Source organism: Tenrec ecaudatus, chromosome 10, assembly GCF_050624435.1.
Source record: "Tenrec ecaudatus isolate mTenEca1 chromosome 10, mTenEca1.hap1, whole genome shotgun sequence".
Lineage (NCBI taxonomy): Eukaryota > Metazoa > Chordata > Mammalia > Afrosoricida > Tenrecidae > Tenrec > Tenrec ecaudatus.
The window spans coordinates 141862364-141888896 of NC_134539.1; the positions used below are offsets into that span (position 1 = coordinate 141862364).

Sequence of the window (26533 nt, forward strand, 5' to 3'; positions counted from 1 at the left end):
GTTCATGGAAAATTTAATTAAGATAGTAGAATTTTTCATCAAGCTTATTGAAGCCCCTGAGTGGCATGTTAAGTGATAGATGCTATTTTTAAAAAAAGAACATTAGAAAAAAAGACTTGAAAATAAACAAGTGGCTATCTAGCTCTGAAGGAACAAAGACCACATGGAAGAAGCACAGCAGCCTGTGCGATCATGAGGTATTGATGAGATCAGATATTAGACATCTAAGAACAAAATCATACCCAATATGAATTGGGGGGGGGAGGAATGGAGTGGAGACCCAAAGACCATCTGTAGGCAATTGGACATCCCCTCACAGAGGGGTCACAGGAAAGAGATGAGCCAGTCAGGGTGAAGTACAGTACCAATTAAATATATAACTTTCCTCTAGTTCTTTAGTGCTTTCTTCCCCCCCCCCCCACTATCATGACCTCAATTCTACCTTACAAATTGGTTTAGTCCAGAACATGCACACTGCTACATATTACAGCCTGGAACACGAGGCACCTAGGATAGATAAACCCCTCAAGACCAACAATGAGAGTAGAGATGTCAAGAGGGTTAGGGGAGGGTGCGGGGTGGGGGGAGAAGCAATCACAAGGATCAACTAGAACCCCCTCCCAGGGGGACAAATAACAGAAAAGTGGGTGAGGGGCAGCAGAAGACGATGTAAGATATGAAAATAATAATCTATAACTTATCAAGGGTTCATGAGGGAGAACAGGCGGGGGAGGGAGAAGGAAGAAATGGGGAGCTGATATCAGGGGCTCAAGTAGGAAGAGAATGCTTTGAAAATGATGATGATGGCATGTGTGCAAATGTGTTTGACACACTGGATGAATGTATGGATTGTAATAAGAGATGTAAGAGTCCCCGAGAAAAGTAAGGGGAAAAAAGAAAGATAATTAGGTGGACAGGATATATTAGAGAAAGGTACGGTTCTAGTTTTAAATAATCAGGCCTCATTGAGAAGGGGACATTTGAACAAATGCGGGGGGAAGCTGAACCTTTTGATCATGTGTGGTTGCTAGGAAAAATGCATTACTGGTAGTGGGGACAAAGACAGAGGGCCAGTGGTGGGAGCATGCATGAATAAGCAAGGGACAGTCAGAGGCCGGGATAGCTACAACTGAGTAACTAAGAAATAAAAGGAGATAGAAGCTAAAAGTAATATTAAAAAATCAATCAAGCTCATGAGAGCCTTGTAAGATCTTGGACTTTTTTCCTCAGAAAAATGGAAACCTGTTACAGACTTTTGAGAAAAGGCATACTGTGATGTGAGCAGATCTTACTGTACTGAGAAAACTGAAGGGAGGAGGGGCAACAGGGGCAGACATAGGGCACTCAACCCAGGGTGGTCAGCAAAGGAGAGAAGGTAAAGCTGCTGGTTCTGTGTACATTTTAAAATAGAATCAGTAGGACTGTCCGATGAATCGGATATAAAATAAACACGGATGAAATGTGTTTACCCTCTCCCCAGAATAAGAAGACACAAAATCTCCATCTCCGGGAGACAGTCACACTCTCTATCTCGGGGATGTATTTATTATTTCTCAACTATAGTCACAGTTCTATTTTCATATTCTGTTACCTAAAAATTAAAGTAAGTTAACCTATAACAAAATTTTTACTTAAATAAAAAGATAAGAAAGAAGAAAACGCAGACAAATATTTGTACTACTGTTTTCTGGCCTCTGTTTTTGTTGAGAAAACCAAAAACTGACTGCCACCAAGTTCATGCCAATTCATAATAACCCTACAGGACAGGCTAGAACGGCTCGTGGATGATTCTCTCTCTCTCTCTCTCTCTTGTCTTTTATCTCTGTCCAAAATTTTGGGAATTTCTTAAATCTCTCTCCCAGTTCACTAATTCTCTCCACATATTTTCTTACATGCTTTTTGTCCACTGAAATCTTAATTTCAATAGCTATAATTTTACTTCTAGACATTTACTTTAATTCCTGTTCAAATTAGTCTCTTTTTTTTGCACAATTTCTTATTCCTGTGATTCTATGCTTTCTTTCATTTTGAACATATTTTAAATATGTAATGTTTCAAATCTATGTCATGTGCCCCTAGATTCATCTCTTGCTCCTGTTTCTGCTTGGGCATTGAAACCCAAACCAGATCTGGTCACATAATTCAGCAGCATTTTCTCTACATCAGATTAAGTGCATACTAATCTAGTTTTAAATCTCTCTCCACTCTTTTTCTTTTACTTTTGATTGTGAGTTGGGTGAAGGTTGACAGAGCAAAGCAGCTTTCCATTCAACAATTCCTACACGTTTTGTTTCATCGCAGTGACCACAATGTAGTACCACTGACCACACTTTTCTGTGGTCTCTGATCCCTCCTTCTTTCCTAACCCTTCTGAACTGTATTTTTGGTTAATGCTGTCCTTTCGCTCTCAAAGAGTTGGTTATTCTGAGGAGTGTGTGCCTCCCTAGTGCAACTGTGTGCCTCATAAACCTGTTAGTTGTTGGACTGACAATTAAGTCACAGGGGTGAACACAACCCAAATTTGCAGAATGAACAAGAGCCAGTTTCTATACAATCAGTAATCTTTTTTATGAACTTGAGTCTTGTTCCATATTTTTCTCCCTCTATTTGGGACCTTCTAGTGGGACCCTTTCAGAGCTGTTGGCAATGGGAGCCAAGCACCATGCAGCTCTGGTCTTGGGGTCATGGTGGCTGCTGTCTGTGGACTCACTGTTTCCATGGGTCTTTGATTTTCTGCACTTTTCGCTGCTCCAGATGGAGAAAGATCAATAGATATAACTTAGCTTGAACCCCTGAGTTCTCTACTTCTTGAAATCAAATATTTATTTTAATTCCTTGTAAACAAAGCCTTAGGTCTATCATTATTTTTATTTTTATCATTCTTTTTATCCATTTTAATTATTTGGGGTAGGAATATTTCTGTTCTTCTTACTGTTATTTTGTTAGAAACAGAAGTTGTGTCCTTTACTTCTAAACACTGTATGTTCTCGGTTTCAATTCCTTCCTAATCTTGACATTATTTAGGTACTTAATTTGTAATTTCCAACTGTCCAGAATTTTTTAAATCTCTTTATGTTATCATTTAAAATGCATATTAAATTATAATTATAGATTTCTTTTTTATTATAGATATTCTGATTCAGGGTAAATTTTATTGAATGTTATAATAATTACACCAAAAGACAGTCATTTTTATTAATTATGTGTTCAACTTTTTGCATATTAATCAGGTTTTGTGTGTCTTTTCCCACTTAAAACTGTTTTAGTCACATAGTAAATATTAAATAATCATCAACTGAATGAACTCTCTGAATTTTCACCAATAATGTATTTTGCTTCATTTATACTTAAACAATTGATTGATTTATTCAACAAACATTTGTTTGCTCATAGATGTGTTCCAAAAATTTTGTTTAATTTTTAGAGAAAGACATGATCTCTGCCTTCCCAAAGCTTACAGTGTAATTACAAAAATATAAATCCAACCAAATCAGAGATTTGTATAGTTTTTGTTATCATTTTTTTAAACCCGTCCAGTCAAAAAGAAAAGTAAGGGGAAGGGAATAGGCAAGGACTAGGGAAGAAGGTAGAAGGAGAAAAAGAACATAGCTATTCCTTGGAATGCTGTGGATTGACATGGGACTACTAAGCAAAAGGTTGGCATTTCAAACCCACCAGCTGTTTTACAAGAGAGAGACCAGGCTGTCTGCTCCCATAAAGACGTGTTGCTAGGTTCTGACTTACAGTGACCCTATGCACAGCAGAACGAAACACTACCTGGTCCTGTGCCATCTCACAATTGTTAAGTTTGAGCCCATTCTTGCAACCAGTGGGTCAATCCATCTTTCTGAAGGTCTTCCTCTTTTTCGCCACCCCTCTGCTTTACCAAGTATGATGTCCTTCTCCAGGGACTGGTCTCTCTGACAACACATCTGAACTATACGAGCAGAGGTCCTTCTAGCTTCCCTTCTAAGGAGCACTCTGGCAGTATGTCCTCCAAGACAAATGTATTTGTTCTTTTGGTAGTCCATGGTACTTTCAATATTCTTTGCCTATACTATAATTCAAATCCACCAATTATTCTTCCTGATTCAATGTCCAATTTTCATATGCGTATGAGGCGATCGATAATACCATGGCTTGAGTCAGGCATGCGTTAGTCCTCAAAGTTTTACCCTTCCTCTTCTACGTTGAAGAAGTCTTAAGGGGGAGGGAGCATTAGAACTGATAGTGATGATGTTTATACAACTCTTTTTAACAGAGATTTGACCATGAAAGTGTATGGTATGTGAATACCATAGCAAGTAAACTACTAAAAAAAGAAAGAAAGAAACCAAACTTGACCAACAGTTACCATGGGTGAAGGAGAAAATGTTGTTGCTTAGGGGACACTGAGTTTATGTTAATAATGGTGGAATAATTTGGAAAATGATATCAATAATGGTTGTACAACACAAAAAGTATAAGCAATGGCACTGAATTATATATGTAGAAGTTGTGGGCTTTGGGAATGTTTTGTTGTGTATTCTTTACCACAACTAGAAAATAATAATTACATGAAGAGTAATGCGTACCCTGGGCCCACCAAGCTCAGAGGACAATAGCCCGGTTTGGAGGCCCCAATGTACAAAGAGAACCATATAGTTGGCCCCATGGCAAGATGTGACATCTTGCACTGACCCATGGCCCTACATGGGACAGCACCAGAGACACAGTGGGGGATGTGCGACTTAGTTGACCCCACCACACTGAGGCAAAACATTGGGGGTGTGCAATGGAGCGGCAGGGGAAGCAGAGCAATGAGGTCCCGAGGGAGTATAAAGGGTGGACTTTGGGGTCAGGATATGGCACCCCATCAGACTCGTCCAGAAAATACTCCTAAAGGTCAATAAACAGTCCTTGAACTACTAACAGGCTTTTTTTTTTTTTTTTGCTGTCTTTTTGTTTTGTTTTTTGCTTTTTTCTCTTCTTTTAAATTTTGTATGTCAGTGGCTTTTTTGTTTGTTAGCTTGTCAGTGTTGCTGCTATCAATGCCATGTTCTTATGTGACACTTTAGTGCTGTCAAAGCCATGCGCAAGTTTATGTACATATTATTATATCTGCAGGTCTACCTAGATAAGATAGGCTGGACAAACAACGTGAGAAGAAAATAACGGGACTGGGGGGACATGAGAGTGTGGGAAGTGGGGGAAGGGAGGAGGTGTTGGCCAACCCAGGGACAAGGGAACAGCAAGTGGTTCAAAACCAGTGGAGGGAGGGGATGGGAGGACTGGTAGGGAGTGACCAAGGGAAACATAACTGAGAGGAATTACTGAAACCAGAATGAAGGCTAACCATGGTAGTGGGACAGGAGGAAAACATAAGGAAATAGAGGAAAGGAGTAAGAGGCAAAGGGCACACATAAAAGCCTAAATACAGACATGTACATATGTAAATGTATTTATGATTGTGGGGGAAATAGACCTATGTGCATATATTTATAGGTTTAGTAGTAGGGTAGCAGGTGGACATTGGGTCTCCTCCCACGCATTCCCTTAATACAAGAGCACCTCGCGCAGCTAAACGGTCATGATCGCTGAAGACAGACGTGTGCATAAACAAGTGGTGAAGAAAGCTGATGGTGCCTGGCTATCAAAAGATATAGCGTCTGGGGTCTTAAAGGCTTGAAGGCCAACAAGTGGCCATCTTGCTCAGAAGCAACAAAACTCACAGAGAAGAAGCACACAGCCTAAGTGAACACAAGGTGTTGAAGGGATCAGATAGCAGACACTAAGAACAAAAAACATCATTGTGTAATCACCTTCCCCACAAAAATGCTGAAGATGAATGTGTGCATAGGTAAGTGTGGTGAAGAAGGCTGATGGTGCCCCGCTATTGAGTGATATAGCGTCTGGGGTCTTAAAGGTTTGAAAGTAAACAAGTGGCATCTAGTCCAGAAACAACAAAGCCCACATGGAAGCAGCACACCAACATGTGTGATCATGAAGGGCCGAGGGGACCAGGTTTCAAGCACCAAAGGTGGGGGGGAAATCATATCGTGAATGAGGGGAGCGCATGATGGGGACCCAATGCCCATCTGTAGACAACTGAACATCCCTTCCAGAGGGGTTGTGGGGAGGAGATGGGTCACTCAGGGTTCAATGTAGCAATAATGAAACTCAAAACCTTCCTCTAGTTCTTAAATGTTTCCTGCCCCCAACTATCATGATCCCAATTCTACCTTGCAAACCTGGTTAGACCAGAGGATGCACAGCGGTACAAATGGGAACTGGAAACACAGGGAATCCAGGACAGATGAATCCCTCAGGACCAGCGGGGAGAGTGGCGATACTGGAAGGGAAGTGGGAAGAGAAAAGGGGACCCAATCACAAGGATCTACATATAACCTCCTCTCTGAGGGGTGGGCAACAGAAAAGTGGGTGAAGGGAGACGCTGGGCAGTGTAAGATAAGATAATAATTTATAAATTATTAAGGGTTCATGAGGGACGAGGGAGCGGAAGGGAGGTGGGAGTGGAAAGGGAGTGGGAGGGTGAAAAAGAAAATGAGCAACTGATTCCAGGAACCCAAACAGAAAGTGAATGTTGAGAATGATGAGGGCAACGAATGTCTAAGTGTGCTTTACACAATTGATATATGTATGGATTTTGATAAGAGTTGTATGAGCCCCAATAAAATGACATAAAAAAAACCAAAACAGCAAAAAAAGAGAGTAATGTGTACAAGGAAGAAGAAAAGATTCTAGAACTGACTTTGGTGCTAATTGTAAAACTTTTCTTGATATAATTTAATTATTGAACTGTATGGCACATGAATGAAGTGCTAATACTTTTAAATTTAAAAAGATTAAATCCCTGACAACTTCAGTCTTTTCTCCATTTATTATCATGTTGAGAGCGCAATTTTCTGATAAAGATTTACAGAATCAGAAACCCTACATAAGGTCACTATGTGTTGGAATCAACGAAATGGCAGTGGTTTTTGTTTGTTTTGTTTGTTATCACCTGGTGGTTGAATTATGTATATTAGCTATCAAATAGTACCTAAATTGATGAGAAATTATACAATACCTATTTTACATATTGAATGGTGTTATAGACAATATTATAAGACATTCTCTTTTAATTAGATAAAAAAAATTTTTTCTGACTCCTCTTCTTAATTCTGAATAGCTAAGCATCCTCCCCATTGCACTTTGCTTTCAACCATTAAAGATGGGAAGGTGTTTCAAAGAGAGAGAGATTGGTGATGTTACCATGTCACACATATGGCACAGAACCAAGCAATGTTCCCTTCTGTTGTATATGAAGTCACCATGAGCCAGAACTGAGTCAGTTAACAGCAAAAACAATGTATAGTACAAAAATATCACGTCATTGCTATAATCTCACTTGAGACTATTTGCCTCTTTCTAAAGGAGAAAAGATTCATACTGCGGATGTGGCAAACGTTTTGAAGGACATGGGAATAGAGGTCACAAATAAGGAATTCAAAAAGCTGATGAAAACTCTACCGGTTTCTGGTAAGCATTTACATGTGTTCTAATCATTGATGCATGAGAATGTGTTCATTAGATGAGTGTTTATTGAAAACCTGCTGTGCATAACACTCTCCTAAACCCAGGTGAGTAAAGACCATGTGGGTGTCCCTGAATCCCTACCTGCTTAAAGAAGACTCAGCAACGTTTGGTTGTCAAGTTTCATAGTAGGAATTCTAATATTTTTAACATTTTCTGTCAACTAGATTATTTTAAGGCCCAGCTCTAGCATTTTTTAAAGACTCCCGTTACCATTTCCATTATGGCATAGGAAACAGAAACTTAACTAGTCAGAAGTACCATCACAGGAAAAACGAATTATTTTGTCTCCTTGGGAGCAATCTATGAGCTCAGAGATAAATAAGCTCAGGGGCTCTGGGTGGTGTCTGGTTATGTGTTGTGCTGCTAACTGCAAAGTCAGCCATTTGAAACGGATCCATTTTTAAACATTTTCTTCCTTCCTGCACTCCTCAATATTAGGTCCCATTCCCCCCACATACCCTTCCCCTGTCATACCCCCAAAGAAGCACTAATCCAGTTACTGTTTATGTAGATTTACCTATCCTTGATTTCATATACAGAAAAACATTAACCAAAAAAAAAACTATCAAGAATAATAAGACAAGGCAAGAGTTAGTCTCAGAAATACACAAGGGCAATTCTACCCAGTCCTATAGGGTGGCGAGGAGTCAGAACTGGCTCGATGGCAGTAAGAAGGGATATGCTGGAAGGAGAAGATAAAGAACAGGGGGACGGGGAGATGAAGGCAGAAGGGTGAAGCCAAATTAGAAAAGAGAACATGGTAAAGAGCTGTGTAGATTTCCGCACAGTGACATGTCACTACATGACAACCGCCTGGTCTTCATTCCATCCAGTGGTTAGTCTTACGTACCTTTATCTCACTGAAGGCAAATTAGTAATTGTGGCAAATTTCCAAATTATCTCTTCCTGTAACTGTACACTTTTATTTTGATGAATCTCCAAAAATACAATGAATTGTATTTTATCTTACAGCTGATAAAAGGGTGTTTAAGAAAAATATAGTGGATGCTCTGAAATCTTTCGATGGTAAGTGCGAAAAAGAACCAATAAAATTTGAGATTATTTTAATTATTTTGGGATAATATAAATAATTAGGAAATGATACTCACATAAAGTAATACATTTGAAATTATGTATTTATTCAATAAGTATTTGAGTATTTGCTATGTGCTGGGTATTAGAAAATAATCTGGAATATTCATTGTAAAAAAAACAGAATAAATAATGATCATCTATAATACCAAGTTACATGGGATTTTATTATTAAAATTGTTTCTTATTATATTCTCTTTCATTATCATATATTTATGCATTTTACATTTAATCCTAAACACTTAGTATAATAATTTTACCATGAATTTGAAAATATCCTATTTCTAAATTACATCATCTGGTTGTAATATGTCATTCTTCTCTTGTTGAACACTTAAGTCTCTGAGAATTTCCTCTTGAACATCTGTGAACTTTGTACAGATACTTTGACCCAAATTTTATATCATTTTCTTTGGAGAGACTAATCCTTCTAGAACAATAAGGCCCAAGAATCTTAACCTGTTTCACATGCACCCAATGTACCTTCCATAAGGATCGTGCTAGTTACACCCCCATAGGTAGTGAGCTGGAGGAGCCCTGGAGGCACCTGGCTAAGCACTCATAGGAGCAGAGAGCGTGGTCGTTGGAATCCACCAGCAGCGCCACAGGAGGTAAGCCACGGCCACCTGTTCCCTTCAAGCTCCACACCTAGAATGGCCTAGGATTGCTAAGCGTCGGAATGATTCCACAAACCCAGCAATAACATGCAGTAGACATGCCCTGTCAACAATTGATCTTTTTCACATTTTGTATCCTTGCTAGCATTACGGATTAAAAATGGAATATAATTATTGCATCATTTATTATGATATCATATCTTTCGGTCTTTGAATTATTTTTCCCAATCTTCTGTCTAATGTTGTCATGGCATCTGAGTATTGTTCCTATTTACTTAAGTGGTATCTTTCTAGATCTAGATACTGGCATATCTATAGGAATTATGAGGAACAGTGGTGGCACGGTGGTAAAACTCTCAAGTACTAATCAGAAGGTTGCTAGTCTGAACCCACCTGCTACCCCTGAGAGGTACAGCAGTCAGTTTCCATGACGATTCTGGCCTTTGGAAACCCTGTGGTTTACTTCTGTTCTGTCCTGTAAGGTCTCTGTCTGAGAATCAACTCAACAGAGGTGGTTTGGTTTGGTTTGGTTTGGTTTGGTTTGGTTTGGTTTGGTTTGGTTTGGTTTGGTTTGGTTTGGCTTTTAATAGCAGTGGGTTTTTAATAATTTCACAGATGAGTGTTTTTTAATTTTGTTATGTTTTACAACATGCTTCTAATTCACTTTCCATACCACATACAATTAATCTATTTAAAGTGCTCAGATTAATTAGCTTTATTATGTTCACAGAGATGTGTAACTATCACCATAAACAATTTTAGAACATTTTTATTATAGCAAAGAGAAAGTCCACATCCACTAGCACCATGCCCTGGTTTCCCCTAACCCTCCCAGATCTAGGAAATGTCCAATCTATTTTCTGGGTGTTATGGTGTATTGTAATATACTGCTATTTGCAATTTTACATACTCAATTAGATTAGTCATTTTTTCTGTAATTTCTTTTTGCATCTGCAAAAGTCCTTTATCATCTAGACAGCATATAAATAATCAAATGCACTGTTTTCTTTTTTTAATCATTTTATTGAGGGCTCGTACAACTCATCAAAATCCATATATACATCCATTGTGTCGAACACATTTGTACATTTGTTGCCATCATCTTTCTCAAAACATTTGCTTTCTACTTGAGCCCTCGGTATCAGCTCCTCCTTTTTTTCCCTCCTTCCCCCACCCTTCCTCCCTCACGAATGCTTGATAATTTATTTTTTAAATTTTCATGGCTTACACTGATCCATGTCTCCTTTCACCCACTTTTTTGTTGCCTATCACCCTGGGAAGGGGTTATGTGTAGATCATTGTGATGGGTTCCCCATTCTTTTCTTTTTTATAAATTGTTTTATTTGTGGCTTTTATAACTCTTATAACAATCTATACATCAATTGTATGAAACACATTTGTACATATGTTGCCATCATCATTTTCAAAACATTTTCTTTCTACTTGAGCACTTGGTATCAGCTCCTCTTTTTCCCCTCCCTCCCCCACCTTCCCACCCTTGTGCAAATGCACGTTTTTCTATGAAATCATTGTTTACAAATACTTAGCTCATCTGAAACATATATTTTGCTCTTCGTAATTTGTAATTGTAATCATTAATCCTACTATACCTATGGTTTTCAGTTATTCTGTCATTAACTAGACTTCTTTATATACAATTATATTTATGTAATAATGTATTGTTACTTTAGCAAGTTTCACATTTTATTTTTTGACCAGTAGCATGATTTGGTTATTGTTTTTTGCCTGTTTTTCCAGACTTTCCACATTCTTTATCTCACATCCCACAAAATTAACTTCTTCTAGAAGTTTAGTTATGCATGTTCTGTTCCTAACTCCCCATGAGAGTTTATGGTTTCATTTCTAGAAAGGGGTTGGTAATCTGCATTTTTCATTTTTATGGCATTGTTATCTACTTTTTCTTATCTTTATTAAGGAGGAAAGGCTAATGTCAGTGATCTGGAAAATGTTCTACGAAACACTGGGTTCAGACTTGAAGCAAAAGAAATCCAGGACTTGCAAAAGCATCTACCAATCACCGGTAAGCATTTCAGATGCCCTCCTTCTGTAAACAATGACTGGTCTGCCCTGAAACCAGTGAGTAAAGACACGCGAGAGGGAGACAAACTGGGGCAGGGACATTGTTTAAGAGACACTTGCTAAGGTCTAGGTGAGACAGGCCTTATCTGGGAGACCTCAGTGGTCACATGTAGGGGAAGACTGAGTTAACACAGTACGGACCAGAGGTCTATTGTTTGTATGATTGCCACAAACCAGAAGAAAAGAAAAAGGGGAAGAAAAAAATCAAACAGCTGAAGGAACAGAATGAAGAAAAAGAGAATGCATTTAAAACCAGACATTTGAGGACAAGGTGCCAGGTCAACTAAAAGTGTATTTCCTAGCTGTTATTTTTTTAATAATTTGATTTGTTGTTGTTGTTGAAGGGAGTTCTGATGGTGCTGTAGTTCTCCACTGCTAACCAAAAGGTCAACGATTTGAACTCCACCAGAAAGACGGGCAGTTTGCTTTCATAGAGATTTCAGCCTTGGCAACCCTATGGCCATTCTGTTCTGTCCTGTAGGGTCCCTAGGAGTTGGCACAAACTCACTGTTGTGAATACTTGTGTACAGAGCCAAACATATACCAATTCAACAGTTGCATGTTTAATTCAGTGGCATTGAATACATTCCTCAATTTGCAAACACTCTCGTCCTTCTTTTCTGAATTGTCCTGTTACTGGTATTAATCTTAAAGTGTCTTCAATCCATGAGACCATCCTTGGAGATCTAAAGCAATGCCTCTTAGTGTCCCTAAGAGTACAGAAAATAATAAAGGAATAGAAAGATATAATACAGGAAGATTTGAGAGGTGAGTGTAATTAAAAAGTAGGAAGATAAACCAAAGGTGATGGCAGGGGATGAGTAAAGGAAAGGGCAGGGCAAGATGATATAAAGATGTATGCATATAGACTGACCCGGTGTTGGATTGCCCAATAAGCAAGATAAGCATGAGTTTACTAGTGCTGTGTACTGCAGATTAGTAAGTAAGCACAAGTAAATCTATACTTACCTTATTTATTTGGCGATTGGTCCCTGGGCTGAGTTGAAGGGAACCAAGACTGAAGAAGAGTGAAGGAGTCTCTTCTTTCTGTCATCACCAGAAATCACTAACTGAATTTGGTAACCAGCATTAGAGTACTGGTCACCAAGCATCTTGTACAGCACAAAGTTCTTTATAAAGAGCCTGAAACTGAAGATTAGAAAGAATATCTTTGACTAGGGCAGGAGCCCTGGTGGGTTAGCGGGGTATGTGGTGGATTGCTGACCACAACATCAGTGATTCAAATCCACCAGCTGCTCTGAACCAGCAAGATGAGTCTTTCTGCTCCCATAAAGATTGACGGCCTCCAAAAGACAAAGGAGCAATTCCACCTTGTCTTCCAGAGTCACTGTGCCTTGGAGTTGACTCCATGGCAGTGTGCGAGACAACTGAAATCAGAACTTCATTATTCGAGGATCAAGGTCCTGAGTTTATTAATACAATAAGTGCCCACTGCCCTTTAACGTTATGTAAATTTGACCTCACTTTGAACTAACTGTCCCAACTCCTACTTAAAACAAATTCATCTCAATCACCTCCTGCTGCACGTACGACTTTAAATAATCAAAATACTTCCCGCCATTTCTTGCTCTAAAGTAAGCCTAAATAAGAGCTGTCTGATATTCTTCCAACTGAACTACACATTTCATTTAAAAATAACACCCTTTAGACTCTCGTTGGTAAACCAGGGACTGCCCGTACATTCTTTCTCTCATTGATCCAGTCAGCAAACATCTACTGAAAGCTTCAGTGTGCCATCGCTGTGTTGGTATTGCTTTGTTTGTTCATCTCTGTGCAGTTTGTGCACTAGATTAGGGGCTCAAGGAAGAATAGAGACATGGAATCTTCCCTCAAGGAGTTTATAATCTGGAGAATTGCAAGAACATTACAAACTGACAAAGTTCCGGGAGGAGGAGCTCCTCACGTGCACTTGGGTTAAGCAACAAGCAGATGCATTGCGTGTATCCTCTAACCCAGTGACCTTCAGCCTTTTTGGCTCAGAACTCCTGATACTCTTAATTGAGAACACTAAAGAGCTCCTGCTTTTGTGAATTATATCTGTCAATATTCATTGTACTAAGAATTTTTAAACATTTCATTCACATTTATTTATCAATCTGGTTAATAATATTGATAATAATGCATTACATGTTAAATAAAAAACATTTATGAAAAATAACAATTTTCCCCAAAACAAAGCAAAAAAATTAGTGAGAATAGGAACATTGTGTTAGGTTTTTCATAAATTACTTTACTGGCTAGCTGGATTCATATATCTGATTCTGTATTCAATTTGAGATGCATTATCTTAGATGAAGTATGTAAAGATACTCTGACCTCACACAAATATGAGCAATTTGAGAAGGAAGGATTTTAAAAAATAATTTTAGTAGGGGCTCGTACAATTCTTATCACAATTCATACATACATCCATTGTGTCAAGAACATATGTACATTTGTTGCCATCATCATTCTCAAAACATTTCCTTCTACTTGAGCCCTTAATATCAGCTGCTCATTTCCTCCCCCCACTCCCCCCTTCATCATTCATAAATTATTTTGTCATATGTTACACTGTCTGATGTCTCCCCCTGTCCTCTTCTCTGCTTTCCATCCACCAGGGAATAGGCTATATACGTAGATTCTTGTAGTCAGTTCCCCCTTTCTACCCTACATTCTCTCCACCCTCCAGGCATCGCCACTCTCACCACTGGTCCTGAAGGAGTCATCTGTCCTGGATACCCTGTGTTTCCAGGTGCTATCTGTACCAGTGTACATCCTCTGGTCTAGTCAGATTTGTAAGGTAGAATTGGGATCATGATAGTGGTGGGAGGAAGCATTTAAGAACTAGAGGAACATTATATGTTTTATCGTTGATACCTTGCACCCTGACTGGCTCATCTCCTCCCCATAACCCTTCAGTAAGGAGGTGTCCAGTTGTCTACCGATGGGCTTTGAGTCTCCACTCTGCACTCACCCACATTTATAATGATATGATTTTTTTGTTCTTTGATGCTTGATACCTGATCCCTTCGACAGCTCATGGTCACACAGGCTGGTATGCTTCTTCCATGTGGGCTTTGATACTTCTGAGCTAGAAAGCCACTTGTTTAACTTCAAGTCTTTAAGACCCCAGATGCTATATCTTTTGATAGCCAGCACCATCAGCTCTCTTCACCACATTTGCTCATGCACACGTTTGTCTTCAATGATTGTATCAGGAAGGTGGGCACCCACTGATATGATTTTTAGTTCTTTGATATCTGGTAACAGGTACAAGAAGGAAGGATTTTTAATAACCTTTTCAGATAGTTCTGAATAGTCTTCATATTCCTCTAAAGCCAGAAAGTGGTATCCTTTCTGGAGTTTACTTGTAGTGTAGGATCAGTACTTATATCAATGAACTTTTCATACTTGGCTACAATAAAGTTCATTGATCTGTTTCAATGGTTCTCAACTTTCCTAATGCTGTGACCCTTTAATACAGTTCCTCATGTTGTGGTGACCCCCCCCCCAACCATAAAATTATTTTCGTTGCTCCTTCATCACTGTAATTTTGCTACTGTTATAAATCAGGCAACCCCTTTGAAAGAGTCGTTTGACTCCCAAAAAGGTTGCAACCCACAGGTTGAGAACCATTGGTCTATTTCATACTGTCATATTTTACCCATATGTCATTTTTATAACATCATGCTTCAATAATTTGGAAAATATTAGTTCAGAGTTACATAAATTTCAATGTATAGCATTATATAATATCAAGCAGTCATATTTTAAAATATTATCACCAAAAGAGCCACAGCAAATTTTAACTCACATTTCGTTTGCAAGCTTTAGCTCTATCATTAAGGCATCTTCTGTCAGTCATTTACTCAAGTGAAAATGATATTCCAAGGGAGAGGAAATCAGGGAAGGAGGGGAAAAAAATGAGGAGCTGATACCAAGGGCTCAAGTGGAAAGCAAATGTTTTGAGAATGATGATGGCAACAAATGTACAAATGTGCTTGACACATGGATGGATTGTGATAACAGTTGTACAAGCCCCCCAATAAAATGGTTTTTTTTTTAAAGAAAGAAAATTACATTCCTAGAAAAAGCAGCTAGCTTGCTCACAACTCTATCCCACACATACTGTTCCTCAAGAAATGACTGTATATTATTAGTGTGGAGCCAATGTGCTTATGCATACTTCCTTCTCACTGCATTCCAGAGCATGCTAAAAATAAGTATAAGCGAGGATTAAGATTGAATAAAGCTAATTCCTCTTGCATTCTTACCAAGGATATTCACTGCATTGGGCACTGTGAAGAACACAACTGCTTGTACAGCGTGCTGCTAATGACTTGGGTAACACAGAGACACCAGCAGTCTTACCGACCATTGGTTTGTGCCATCAATGTCAATGCTGTGGGAAAAAGTCAAAAGGTGGTTCAGAGGTCCATGCCCCACGCCTTGAGAACCTCCCTCTAACCTGACCCAGCCATCTACTCACTACAGAGAATTCTGTCTGAAAGGAAGAGAGGTCTACAGAATGGAATTGGTTTTAGACTTTTTTTAAATCCTACATTACAAGCCAAACAGCTTATGGGAGAAAAAAGATGTCATGAGTTGGGGTGACCCTGATGCACACAGCAGCTTGGCTGGAGTGCAAGGACCCTTCTCCCCACTCCCCCACCCCGTGCCACGCCCCTCGCATGCAGTGCCTTCTTCCTGAGACTCTTTGAAAGTCTTCAGCTCAAAGCAATGGTCAACCTGGCTTGAGCTCTCTGAGATGACCGAACAGACTGACTATGACCTGGAGACCATTGTGAACAAAGCAGAATCTGCCCTCACTGAGCTTATCAGTCTTACAAGGTGTCATCAAGGCCCTATGCCTGACCAGGCAGGTGGAAGAGCAGGCCAGCAAATAAATCGGCTGCAAGAAATATCCCCAGTGATTGCTGAAAGTAAATTTGAAAATAATGAGTTTCCCACAAATTTTTGAAGCCCCCTGATATCACATAACTTTTGTCTGTTAAGTTACTTACAGGTTTAAGCCTTATTGTCAGCAATTACATATAGCTCTTCGCAAGCATATCATTCCATAATGAATGTAGTTTTTCCATAACCTCCACCCCCAACTTTCTCTATACTGACCCTAGTAACCATTAATAAACTTTGATATCTAAAAAAATGATGTTATATTGATCGAATGGTTATATATGTAAATCTAAAGGAGCTCTGTTAGCACTGTGGACTAGGCTTTGGGTTGATAACCACAAGACCAGTGGTTCAAACCCGCCAGCCATTCACTCACTCTTTAGAAAGACAGACTGCCTGCTCCTGTAGAAATGTACAGTTTGGGAACCTTGTATAAATTCACTATGCGTCAGAACCAATTCCAAGATAATAGGTTTGGTTTGGTTTGGGTTTATACATAGATCTTTTTTCCTCTGCTAGCATTACATGTCTCCATTGATTGAAAAGATAATATTTTTAACAATAAAACATGAAAAGGGACTGGATTTTCATATACTATATAAGAATTGTATATAGTTTTCAAATGTCAGTATTTTTATCGGAGTCTATATTCTGAATTTTCTTACAGAAGATAAGATTAGTTTGAATGTGCTGATGGATGCAGCAAAAGCTTTTGAGGGTAAGTGAGAATTTACATAAGGCACTGTAACGTTGAGATCTTGCTTCTTTGGAGAGAATTACCTTTTGAAAGCAGTAGTTTACCTCCTGTAGTCGCTACTGGTTGTGCAGGACCAGGCAGCGTTTTGTTCTGTTGTGCATGAAGTCACTATGAGTTGGAACCGACTCAATGGCACCTAACAGTCAATGCTGCCATATTCAGTCTGGGATTTCACTATTGGATGATAACTGTATCTTATTGATAGTAGCTTAGATTATTAGAGTTCTACGAAAAGTGTTGGCACTCTCCCAAAGATAGATTAATTTGCCCAAGATTTTGATTAGTGATGCATTCAATTCACTAGCGTTTAAAGAACCAAATTATGGTGAACACAGTGGTCACTCTGAACGTAGTCCAAAAATCAGGTCAGGAAGTAGTAAGAGCTATTACCTGTAGACAGCAGAGATGTAGATTGATCATCTATATACCATCAAACATCACTGGGTACAGTTCTGTGTTATTATGTGCTATATTGACAAAACACAAATGAGACATAAAGTGTAAAGCTAAATTTTAACTTAGATTAAAGACCCCTTTCAAATTGTAAATTTAACAATATCTCTATGCTGTGAATAATTAAAACTGAAGTTAGTGCATATATTCACACTTCATCTTGTGGTTGGAAATAATGTTATTTTTTGGTAACTTGAAATAATTAAATGTCCCTTAACATTGTTACCTGAAACAATTCATATGTCTTCAAGGAGAAAAGATTGATGGCCATGACTTAAAAAATGTGCTGGAAAACATAGGAATTGAAGTCACCGACAAAGAATGCATGATGCTGTCAAAAACGCTGCCAATCTGTAGTGAGTATCTAACCCATCTACCATCATGGTGCTGGAGAAACAGGGTGCTGTGGGCTTTGATGCCAACTCTCTGGTGCCCTATGAAGAAAACACAGTCCTGGCATAAGAAACTCTGTGGATACTTTGGTTTGAAAGTGATTCGTGGCTCTCTTTAAAAGTGAGAAACTTTTCCATTTCACCTGGTAGGTCCTTAGTAAGTATTTTAAATTCTTCCAGAATGCAACCACATCCCCATTCAGCCTCTTGGTATACCCCTCAACTCCTCAAAATCCATCAAATAAAAGATAAGCACATAAGAAAAGGGACCTGACATGGAAAATCTGAACAAACCCATAACAAAAGACAGTGGAAGCCCAAGATAGAATTGTGAAATCTACACAGGAAATAAGCCTCTGGTGATTTCTCTTTATCCATAATGGAGGGATGGGCATAAACTACGGTAGTTACCAAACATGGAGTATTTGGAGAGATGACTATAGGTCAAAATGGTAAAACTGATGTAAATGGTTAAAACCTTGTTACTTGATAGATATTGGGACTGACCTGGTTTTTAACATTTTTCTGTGGTTTTTTTGTTTTTGTTTCTTCATATTATGCTTTATCTCTGATGTATTTTGTCATTGTGGGTAGCCCTCTTGAATTTTGTTAAGTTTTTCTGTTTTTCTGTATTTGAAACCCAGGATTGATAGAGACAAAAAATAGAATGGGGGTTCCTGCGGGGGAGGGCTATAGTGAGGGAGGGCAGGTAAAGGGAAGCTGATATCAAGGAGTTCAAGGTGGAAGAAAATGTTTTCAAACTGATGTGATAGCAATTGTACAACACTGCTTGATGTGATTTAATTATGGAATTATATAATATCTATGTTAGCTCCACATAAAATGAGTTGGGGGAGGAGGAAAAGAAGGAGAAAAAGAAAGAAAAGGGACCTCAAGAACCCTGTGCTTACACAGCCAATGTCCATTCTCATTGGCCAGTGGCCCAACCAATCAGCCTCTCAAAAGTCTTGCATAAATACTCCACAAAGACTCATGAGGCCAGCCAGTACTTCCCCTGGGGATAACCCCATGAACATCCTCTCTGCCTATAGTTCCTGTCTCCAGGTCCTCCCAAGCAAGAGTAAACCTGGACATCCCCAAAGGAGCTAGCAGAGTAGCATTCTGGGCAGCAAGACCCTGTCTTCGCCTGTTTTCTCCCCACATACACTAAGCTGCAGCTGCTCCGAGTCTAGCATTCTCTCAAGAGCCTGGTTAGGAGCACAGCAGCCTCGGAGGGCTTGCGCTGTCAGCGAGCAGAAGAGCAAATGAACTGTAAGGGGACCCACTGCAGGTGCCCACCCACACTAAGGACTCTGCCAACACTACAGACCCTACTGCCACCCAACCAAAGCCCTGAAGACAGAGAGAATACATGTACATGGTTAGGCTGGTGGATATGCCCTGTTCTCTGACCGTCCTGAACTTTACCTCACTTTAGGAAAAGGAAAAAAAGGTTTGTTTGGAAAAAAGTTTAATATTTTCACAAAATTTTTATCTAAATTGTTTATATTACTGTATAGGAGTCCAAGTAGCACAATGGTTAAAGCTTTTAGCTGCTAGCCAAAAGGTTAACTGTTTGAATCCAAAATACCAGGAAGTTCATGATAGAAAGATGTGTCAGTCTGCTTTCACAAAAATTTACAGCATTGTGGGCAGGGGGAAGATTGGAGCATTGGAGGGGGGTGGGGAAGAAAGATTTACAGCATTGGAAATTCTATGGGGACAGTTCTACTCTATCCTATAGTGTCACTGTGAATCAGAATCAACTCAGTGGCAATGGTTTCTTTTGTTAATATTACTGTTTGGGTTGTTAGCTTTCTAGAGTGAAATAACCTCATTTTCTAGGCGAGTCATTTAAAAAGTCTGAATCTGTGAAATTATGGATTTTGCATCATTTTTATTTGACCTGAATTTACCCTGTTTTACAGACAATGGAAAAGTGTACACGAGAAGGTTATTGAACAGTGTGAAGTCTCTCAGAGGTGAGGATTAGAGACTAGCAGCTGAAGTTTAGTGTTCTTTGCATTTACTTTGTAAAATCCCTGTGCTTTCTCACGAGTTAGAACCTTGTGTTCCATTGGGATGTTCTTATTCTGAACACCTCTCACAACCTACCATTCTTCTTTGGGTAAAACTACATTTGAGGGCGTTATTGGTAGAAATGTTTCAGATTTGAAATTTTGCTTTCAATTAGTGGAATTCTGAAATAGCAAGACTTTAATCTTGGCTACTGTTTTCTTAATTCTTCAGACTGAGCTAATCTTACTGTCCATGAAGACTTCAACTGAAAGCTATAGGACGGTGTACTGACTATTGGGATTAACTTAAACCAGTGACCCAATATGTTTCTATCTCCAGTGCTCAAAGTTAGCATTTTCCACTTCTTGCAATTACTTGTAGTTCTTATTTCCATTCACTTCTTTCCTAAGGAAAGAAAATCAGTGTTAATAAGCTAGAAAATCTTCTGGAGGACATGAATGTCGAGCTTGCGAATGAGGAATATGAAGACTTTCTGAGCCATTTGCCAGTTGATGGTAAGTAGTTTAGATGTTCATGGTGGGGAAATTGTAAACTTCTGTCCCAGAGATTCTATAAATAAGCCTATTTTTATATCTCTCTTTAAAAAGCTTATGATAAATTATTTCAAATACACAGAATAACAGAGAACAGTATAACAAACACTTGAGTACCCACTGGCTAAAGTTAATAAACATTGACATTTTACCACTTTTGTTTTATATGTATTCATGGGGAAAGGATCATTAACAACTTTTGAAAGGCACATGACACACCTTGCTTGCTGAAAGTAAAGGGGATTTGAGGCACTTGCTGATGAAAATCAAAGATTATAGCCATTGGGAATGACTTACAACTCAACAAAAAGAAAATAAAAGCCCTCACAACTGGACTAATAGACAACATCATGATAAATGTAGAAAAGGTTGACATTGTCAGGGATTTCATTTTACTCAGACCCACACTCAACACTCTTGGAAGCAGCAGTCAAGAAATCAGAGTATTGCATTTTCCAATAGCATTGGGCAAATCTGTTGCGTAAGACCTCTGTAATGTGTTAAGAGCAAAGATGTCACGTTGAGGAATAAAGTGTGTCTTAAAAAAAGCAACTAAATGTCATCTAGTCAATTCCAACTCTAAGTGGCACTATAGGGCCTGACTCAAGCCATGGTATTTTCAATTGTCTTATATGCACATGAAAGATAGACAGTGAAGAAAGAAGACCACAGAATGAGGGGGTGTTGGTCCAGAATAAAGTATCAAGGATTTCTAGAAGAGCAAATAGCTCTATCTTGGAGTACGTGCAGGCAGAATGTTCCTTATGTACTTTGGACGTGTAATCAGGAGAGACTAATTCCTATAAAAAGACATCATTGCTAGTAGAGAGCTAAAAAGAGGAAAACTCTCAACAAAATGCAATGACACATGGCTGCAACAATTGTGAGGCTGTAGAAGGATCAGGCTATGTGTTCTGTTGTACAGAGGTTGCTATGAGTCAGAGCTGACATGATGGGACCTAATATTCTTATCATGGGTGGGAAATCACCTTCATTATGACATTATCTCTAAATATAACTAGATGTCAAAAAACTTCCTACTCAAAAAGGAGTTGTTACTAGAATCTTTTAAAATAAACTGGCAATTTGTTGTTCTTAACCAAGAATGGAATTGTTTCTGTATCATTGGCATTTCCTCATTCTTTTAACTAGCATAAACTATAAACAAAATACTACATTGGGGCATGGAAAATTTATCCAGGGCATGGTGGTTCCATGGCAGAATCCTTGCCTTCCATATGGGTGACCCCAGGTTTATTTTCTGACCAATTCACCTCAAGTACAGCTACTATTCACCTATCAGGGCAGGCTTTCATGGACCTGTGATGCTGCACTAACTTCTAGGTCCAAGTTAGATCTGGTTTATTGAAATATGCTCCCCTTATGGTCTGAAGGAAGAGAAAAGGTCTCTTAGAAAAGACTGCTATTAGATTTGCAGCCCCTCTTGCTTAAGAGTATGTGATCTTTCTTATTTCCAACATGTCTTCATTATATTGAGTTAAAGGAGCAAGTAGAGAAAACAGGATCCCTGGTGGCATAACGGGTTGTGTATTGGGCTGCTAACCACAAGGTCAGCAGTTAGAAACACCATTTGTCTGTCAGTTTGTTGTACTATGGTGGCTCATGCATTGCTGTGGTCCTGGAAATTATGTCACTGGTATTTCAAATGCCAACCGAATCACTCCAAGTGAATGGGTTTCAGCGGGGCTTCCAGACTAAGAACAGACAATGAAAACAAAGGAAGACTTGGAGCCCCACTTCGGAGGAAGGGGCCACTGAGAATCTGATGCACAGCTTTGAAACACTGTCAGATGATGAAGGCTAATGAATAGAAGCAGAACATTGTCAGAGTTAGTGGCAGAGGATGGGCTCCTCAGGTCCAAGGGCACCCAAAATGTGACTGAGCAGAAGTTGATTTCTCACGAGGGATTTGATGTTGGTGACATCAGTCAGGTAGACCTATGGGAGTGGAGCGTTTGGGATCTTCATTTGCTGGTGGAGTATAACTCAGGGTAATGAGAAACAGCTGCAAAAGCTTCTAATACAAAAAATCATATCATTGTGAATGAGGGGTGTGTATGGAGTGGGGATCCAAAGCCCATTTGTAGGCAAGTGGACACCTTACGGAAGGGTCGCGGGGAAGAGACAAGCTAGTCAGGGTGCAGTGTAGCACCAATGAAACATACAACTTTCCCCTAGTTCATCAATGCTTCCTCCCCCTCCACTATCATGATCCCAATTCTACCTTACAAATCTGACTAGACGAGGGGATGTACACTGGTACAGATAGAAACTGGGAACACAGGGAATCCAGGGCGATGATCCCTTCAGGACCAGTGGTGAGAGCAGCAATATCAGGAGAGTGGAGGGAGGGTGGGGTGGAAAGGGCAAACTGATTACAAGGACCTACATATAACCTCCTCCCTGGGGGATGGAAAACAGAAAAGTGGGTGAAGGAGGATGTCGGATAGTGTAAGATATGACAAAATAATAATTTATAAATTATGAAGGGTTCATGAGAGAGGGGAAACAGGGGAAGAGGGGGAAAAATGAGGAGCTGCTGTCACAGGTTTAAGTGGAGAGCAAATGTTTTGAGAATGATGAGGGCCACAAATGTACAAATGTGCTTTACACAATTGATGGATTGTATGTATGGCTTGTGATAAAAATTGTATGAGCCCCCAATAAAATGATTTTTAATCTGCTAATGATCAGAACTTGAAATTTGCACAAAGTATAATTTTTTTTCAAAGTATGAATTTACAAAAATTGGAAATGGTCAAAAATGAGGGAGGGTAGAAGAGGGAGGAAAAAAGAGGAGCTGATACCAAGGGTTCAAGTAGAAAGAAAATGTTTTGAAAATGATGATAGCAACATAGATACAATTGTGCTTGCTACAGTTCATGTATAGATTGTTAGAAGAGTTATAAGAGCCCCCAGTAAAATGATTTATTTAAAATAATAATAATATGTAGCACATAAAGATCTTAGGCATTACTGAGCTGAAATGCACTGGTATTGCCATTTTGAATCAGAAAATAATAGTCCTGAGGGAGTACCAAAAATAGACTTTCAGGCCAGGATGTGGCAGTCCATCAGACTCAACTGGAAAATACTCCTAACAGTCAAGAATCAGACCTTGAACTATTTACAGGCTTTTCTATTTTTTTGTCATTTTTTTGTTGTTGCTTTGTTTTGCTGTCTTGTTTTTGTGCATATTATTATCTCTGCAGGTCTATCTAGATAAGAGAGACTGGATAAACAATCCTGAAGAGAAAACAATGGAACCAATGGTTTCGGGGGGACGCAGTAGAGGGGGAAGTAAGGGAAAGGAAGTAGTGTTAACAAACCCAGGGACAAGAGAACAAGTGATCCAAAATCAGTTGCGAGGAGGGTATAAGAGGGCTGGTAGGGCTTGATCAAGGGCAGTGTAACCAAGAGGAATTACTGAAATCCAAATGAAGGCTGAGAATGATAGTGTGACAAGAGGAAGTAGAGGAAAGAGCTAAAAGGCAAAGGGCATTTATAGAGGTCTAAATAAAGGCATGTACATATGTAAATATATTTATATGTGAGGATGGGGAAATAGATCTATGTGCATCTATTCATAGGTTTAGTATTAAGGTAGCAGATGAACATTGGGCCTCCACTCAAGTACTCCCTCAATGCAAGAATACTTTGTTTTATTAAATTGGCATTCCATGAGGCTCGCCTTCCCAACATGATTGCTGAAGACAAAGTGGGTGCATAAGCAAATGTTGTGAAGAAAGCTGATGGTGCCCAGCTATCAAAAGATATAGCATATGGGGCCTTAAAGGCTTGAAGGTAAACAAACGGCCATCTAGCTCTGAAGCAATACCAGACTGTGTGATCACGAGGTGTCGAAGGGATCAGCTATTAGGCTTTAAAGGAAAAAAATCTTATCATTGAGAATGAGGGGCAGTGCGAAGTGGGGACCCAAAGCCCATCTGTAGACAACTGGACATCGCCTTACAAAAGGGTCAGGGTGCAGTATAACACCGATGAAACATACAAATTTCCTCTAGTTCTTGAGTGCTTCCTCCCCCCACTATCATGATCCTAATTCTACCTTACAAATCCAGCTAGACCAGAGGATGTACACTGGTACAGATAGGAACTGGAAACACAGGTAATCCAGGACAGATGAACCCTTCAGGACCAGTGATGAGAGTGGCGATACCAGAGGGTGGAGGGAGGGTGGGGTAGAAAGGGGGAACTGATTTCCAGGATCTACATATAACCCCCTCCCTGAGGAACAGACAACAGAAAAGTGGGGGAAGGGAGATGTCAGATAGTGTAAGACATGAAAAAATAATAATAATTTATAAATTATCCATGGTTCATAAGGAAGGGGTGGTGGGGAGGGGAAAATGAGCTGATACCAAGGGCTCAAGTAGAAAGCTAATGTTTTGAGAATGATGATGGCAACAAATGTACAAATGTGCTTGACACAATAGATGGATGGATGGATTGTGATGAGTTGTATGAGCCCCTAATAAAACAAATAAAATAAATAAATACTTCACACTATAAAAAAAAGAATTGTATGAGCCCCCAATAAAATTATTTTTAAATAAAGAAAAGAAAATTTCAAAGGGCCTCTCTCGAAGGCAAAGCCAAATATTATAATGAAATGTACAAAGACCTAGGGTTAGAAAACCAAAAAGGAAGAGCACACTCAGCATATACTAAATTGAAAGAACTCAAGAAAAAATTCAAACCTCAAGTTGCAATCTTGAAAGATTCTATGGGTAAAATATTGAGCCATGCCACAAACACCAAAGAATACACAGTCACTATACCAAAAAGAACTAGTTAACATTGCACCAAGAGAAAGCATGTGAGCAAGAACCAATGGTAGTGAAGAAAGTTCAAGCTGTTGTAAAAGCATTAACCAAACATATGTACAAGTGTGCTTGATACAATTGATGTATGGACTCTTGTGAGAGCTGTAAGAGCCCCCAATAAAATTATTTTTAAAAAGAAAAAGAAATCATTAGCCAAAATCAAAGCTCCAGGAATTGGTGAACTATCAATGGAATGGTTTCAACAAGCTGATGAAGCACTCATCTATGCCAGAAAGTTCGGAAGATAAATGCTTGGCCAACTGACTGGAAGATATCAATATTTGTACCCATCCAAACAAAGGTTGCCCAACGGAAAACTCAAACTATAGAACATCATTGCTATCACGTACAAGTAAAATTTTGTGAAAATCATCCAACAACAGTTGCAGCACTATATTGACAGGGTTCTAGCTGGATTCAGAAGGTGACATGGAACAAGGGATATCATCCGACGGATCTTAATGCAAAGCGGAGAATACCCGAAAGATGTTTACTTGGGTTTTATTGACTATGGCAAGACATTTGACTGTGTTGACCATTGTATTCTCCGTTACCTCATTTGCATGTAAAGTTGCACATTAAGGAAGACTGAAGAAGAATCATTATGAATTATGATGCTGGAGAAGAATATTGAAATACGATGGGCTGCACAAAGGACAAACTGATTTTTATCAGAAGTATGGCCAGAGTGCTCCTTAGAGGCTAGGATGGCAAGATTTTGTCTTACATACTTTGGACATGTTGTCAGGAGAGACTAGTCCCTGGACAAGGGCAGCATACTCGGTAAGCTAAAGGGGCAGTGAACCAGAGAAAAGCCCTCAACCAGATGGATGGGCACGGTGACTACAATGGGCTCAGGCATAGGAACAATTGTGAGGAGAAGTCTGAGTCAGAACAGACTTGATGGCAGTGAATAAATGAGTACAGAAAATAATGAAAAACGGCTGAATTCCAACCTTATACTTTATACCTTAAATTTCTTGTTATTTTTATAAGTTTAAGATTTTATTCCTGTGCCTGAATTGTCTTTTCTTTGCAGAGCATACAAAAGTTAGCTTGCCTATGGCAATGGATGACACACAAGCTTTTACAGGTGAGTAAGAAGCGATGCTGAAAAGGGCATTCATTATTAGGTAATATCTAATGCTTTCTGGGGGGAAAAAGAAAGTTCTTTTTTAAATAG

The 26533-nt window shown here is 39.2% G+C and overlaps 1 protein-coding gene across 1 annotated transcript in view; it reads left to right on the forward strand.

Moving 5' to 3' along the window:
- EFCAB3 (EF-hand calcium binding domain 3) overlaps positions 1–26533 on the forward strand; it is a 113558-nt gene that overhangs the window by 32776 nt on the left and 54249 nt on the right. Inside the window, exons 10-16 of the mRNA XM_075559677.1 lie at positions 7417–7521; positions 8551–8604; positions 11224–11328; positions 16975–17025; positions 19838–19891; positions 20339–20443; positions 26390–26443. Of these exons, the coding sequence (XP_075415792.1) occupies positions 7417–7521; positions 8551–8604; positions 11224–11328; positions 16975–17025; positions 19838–19891; positions 20339–20443; positions 26390–26443 (528 nt within the window). The remainder of the gene's footprint in view (positions 1–7416; positions 7522–8550; positions 8605–11223; positions 11329–16974; positions 17026–19837; positions 19892–20338; positions 20444–26389; positions 26444–26533) is intronic.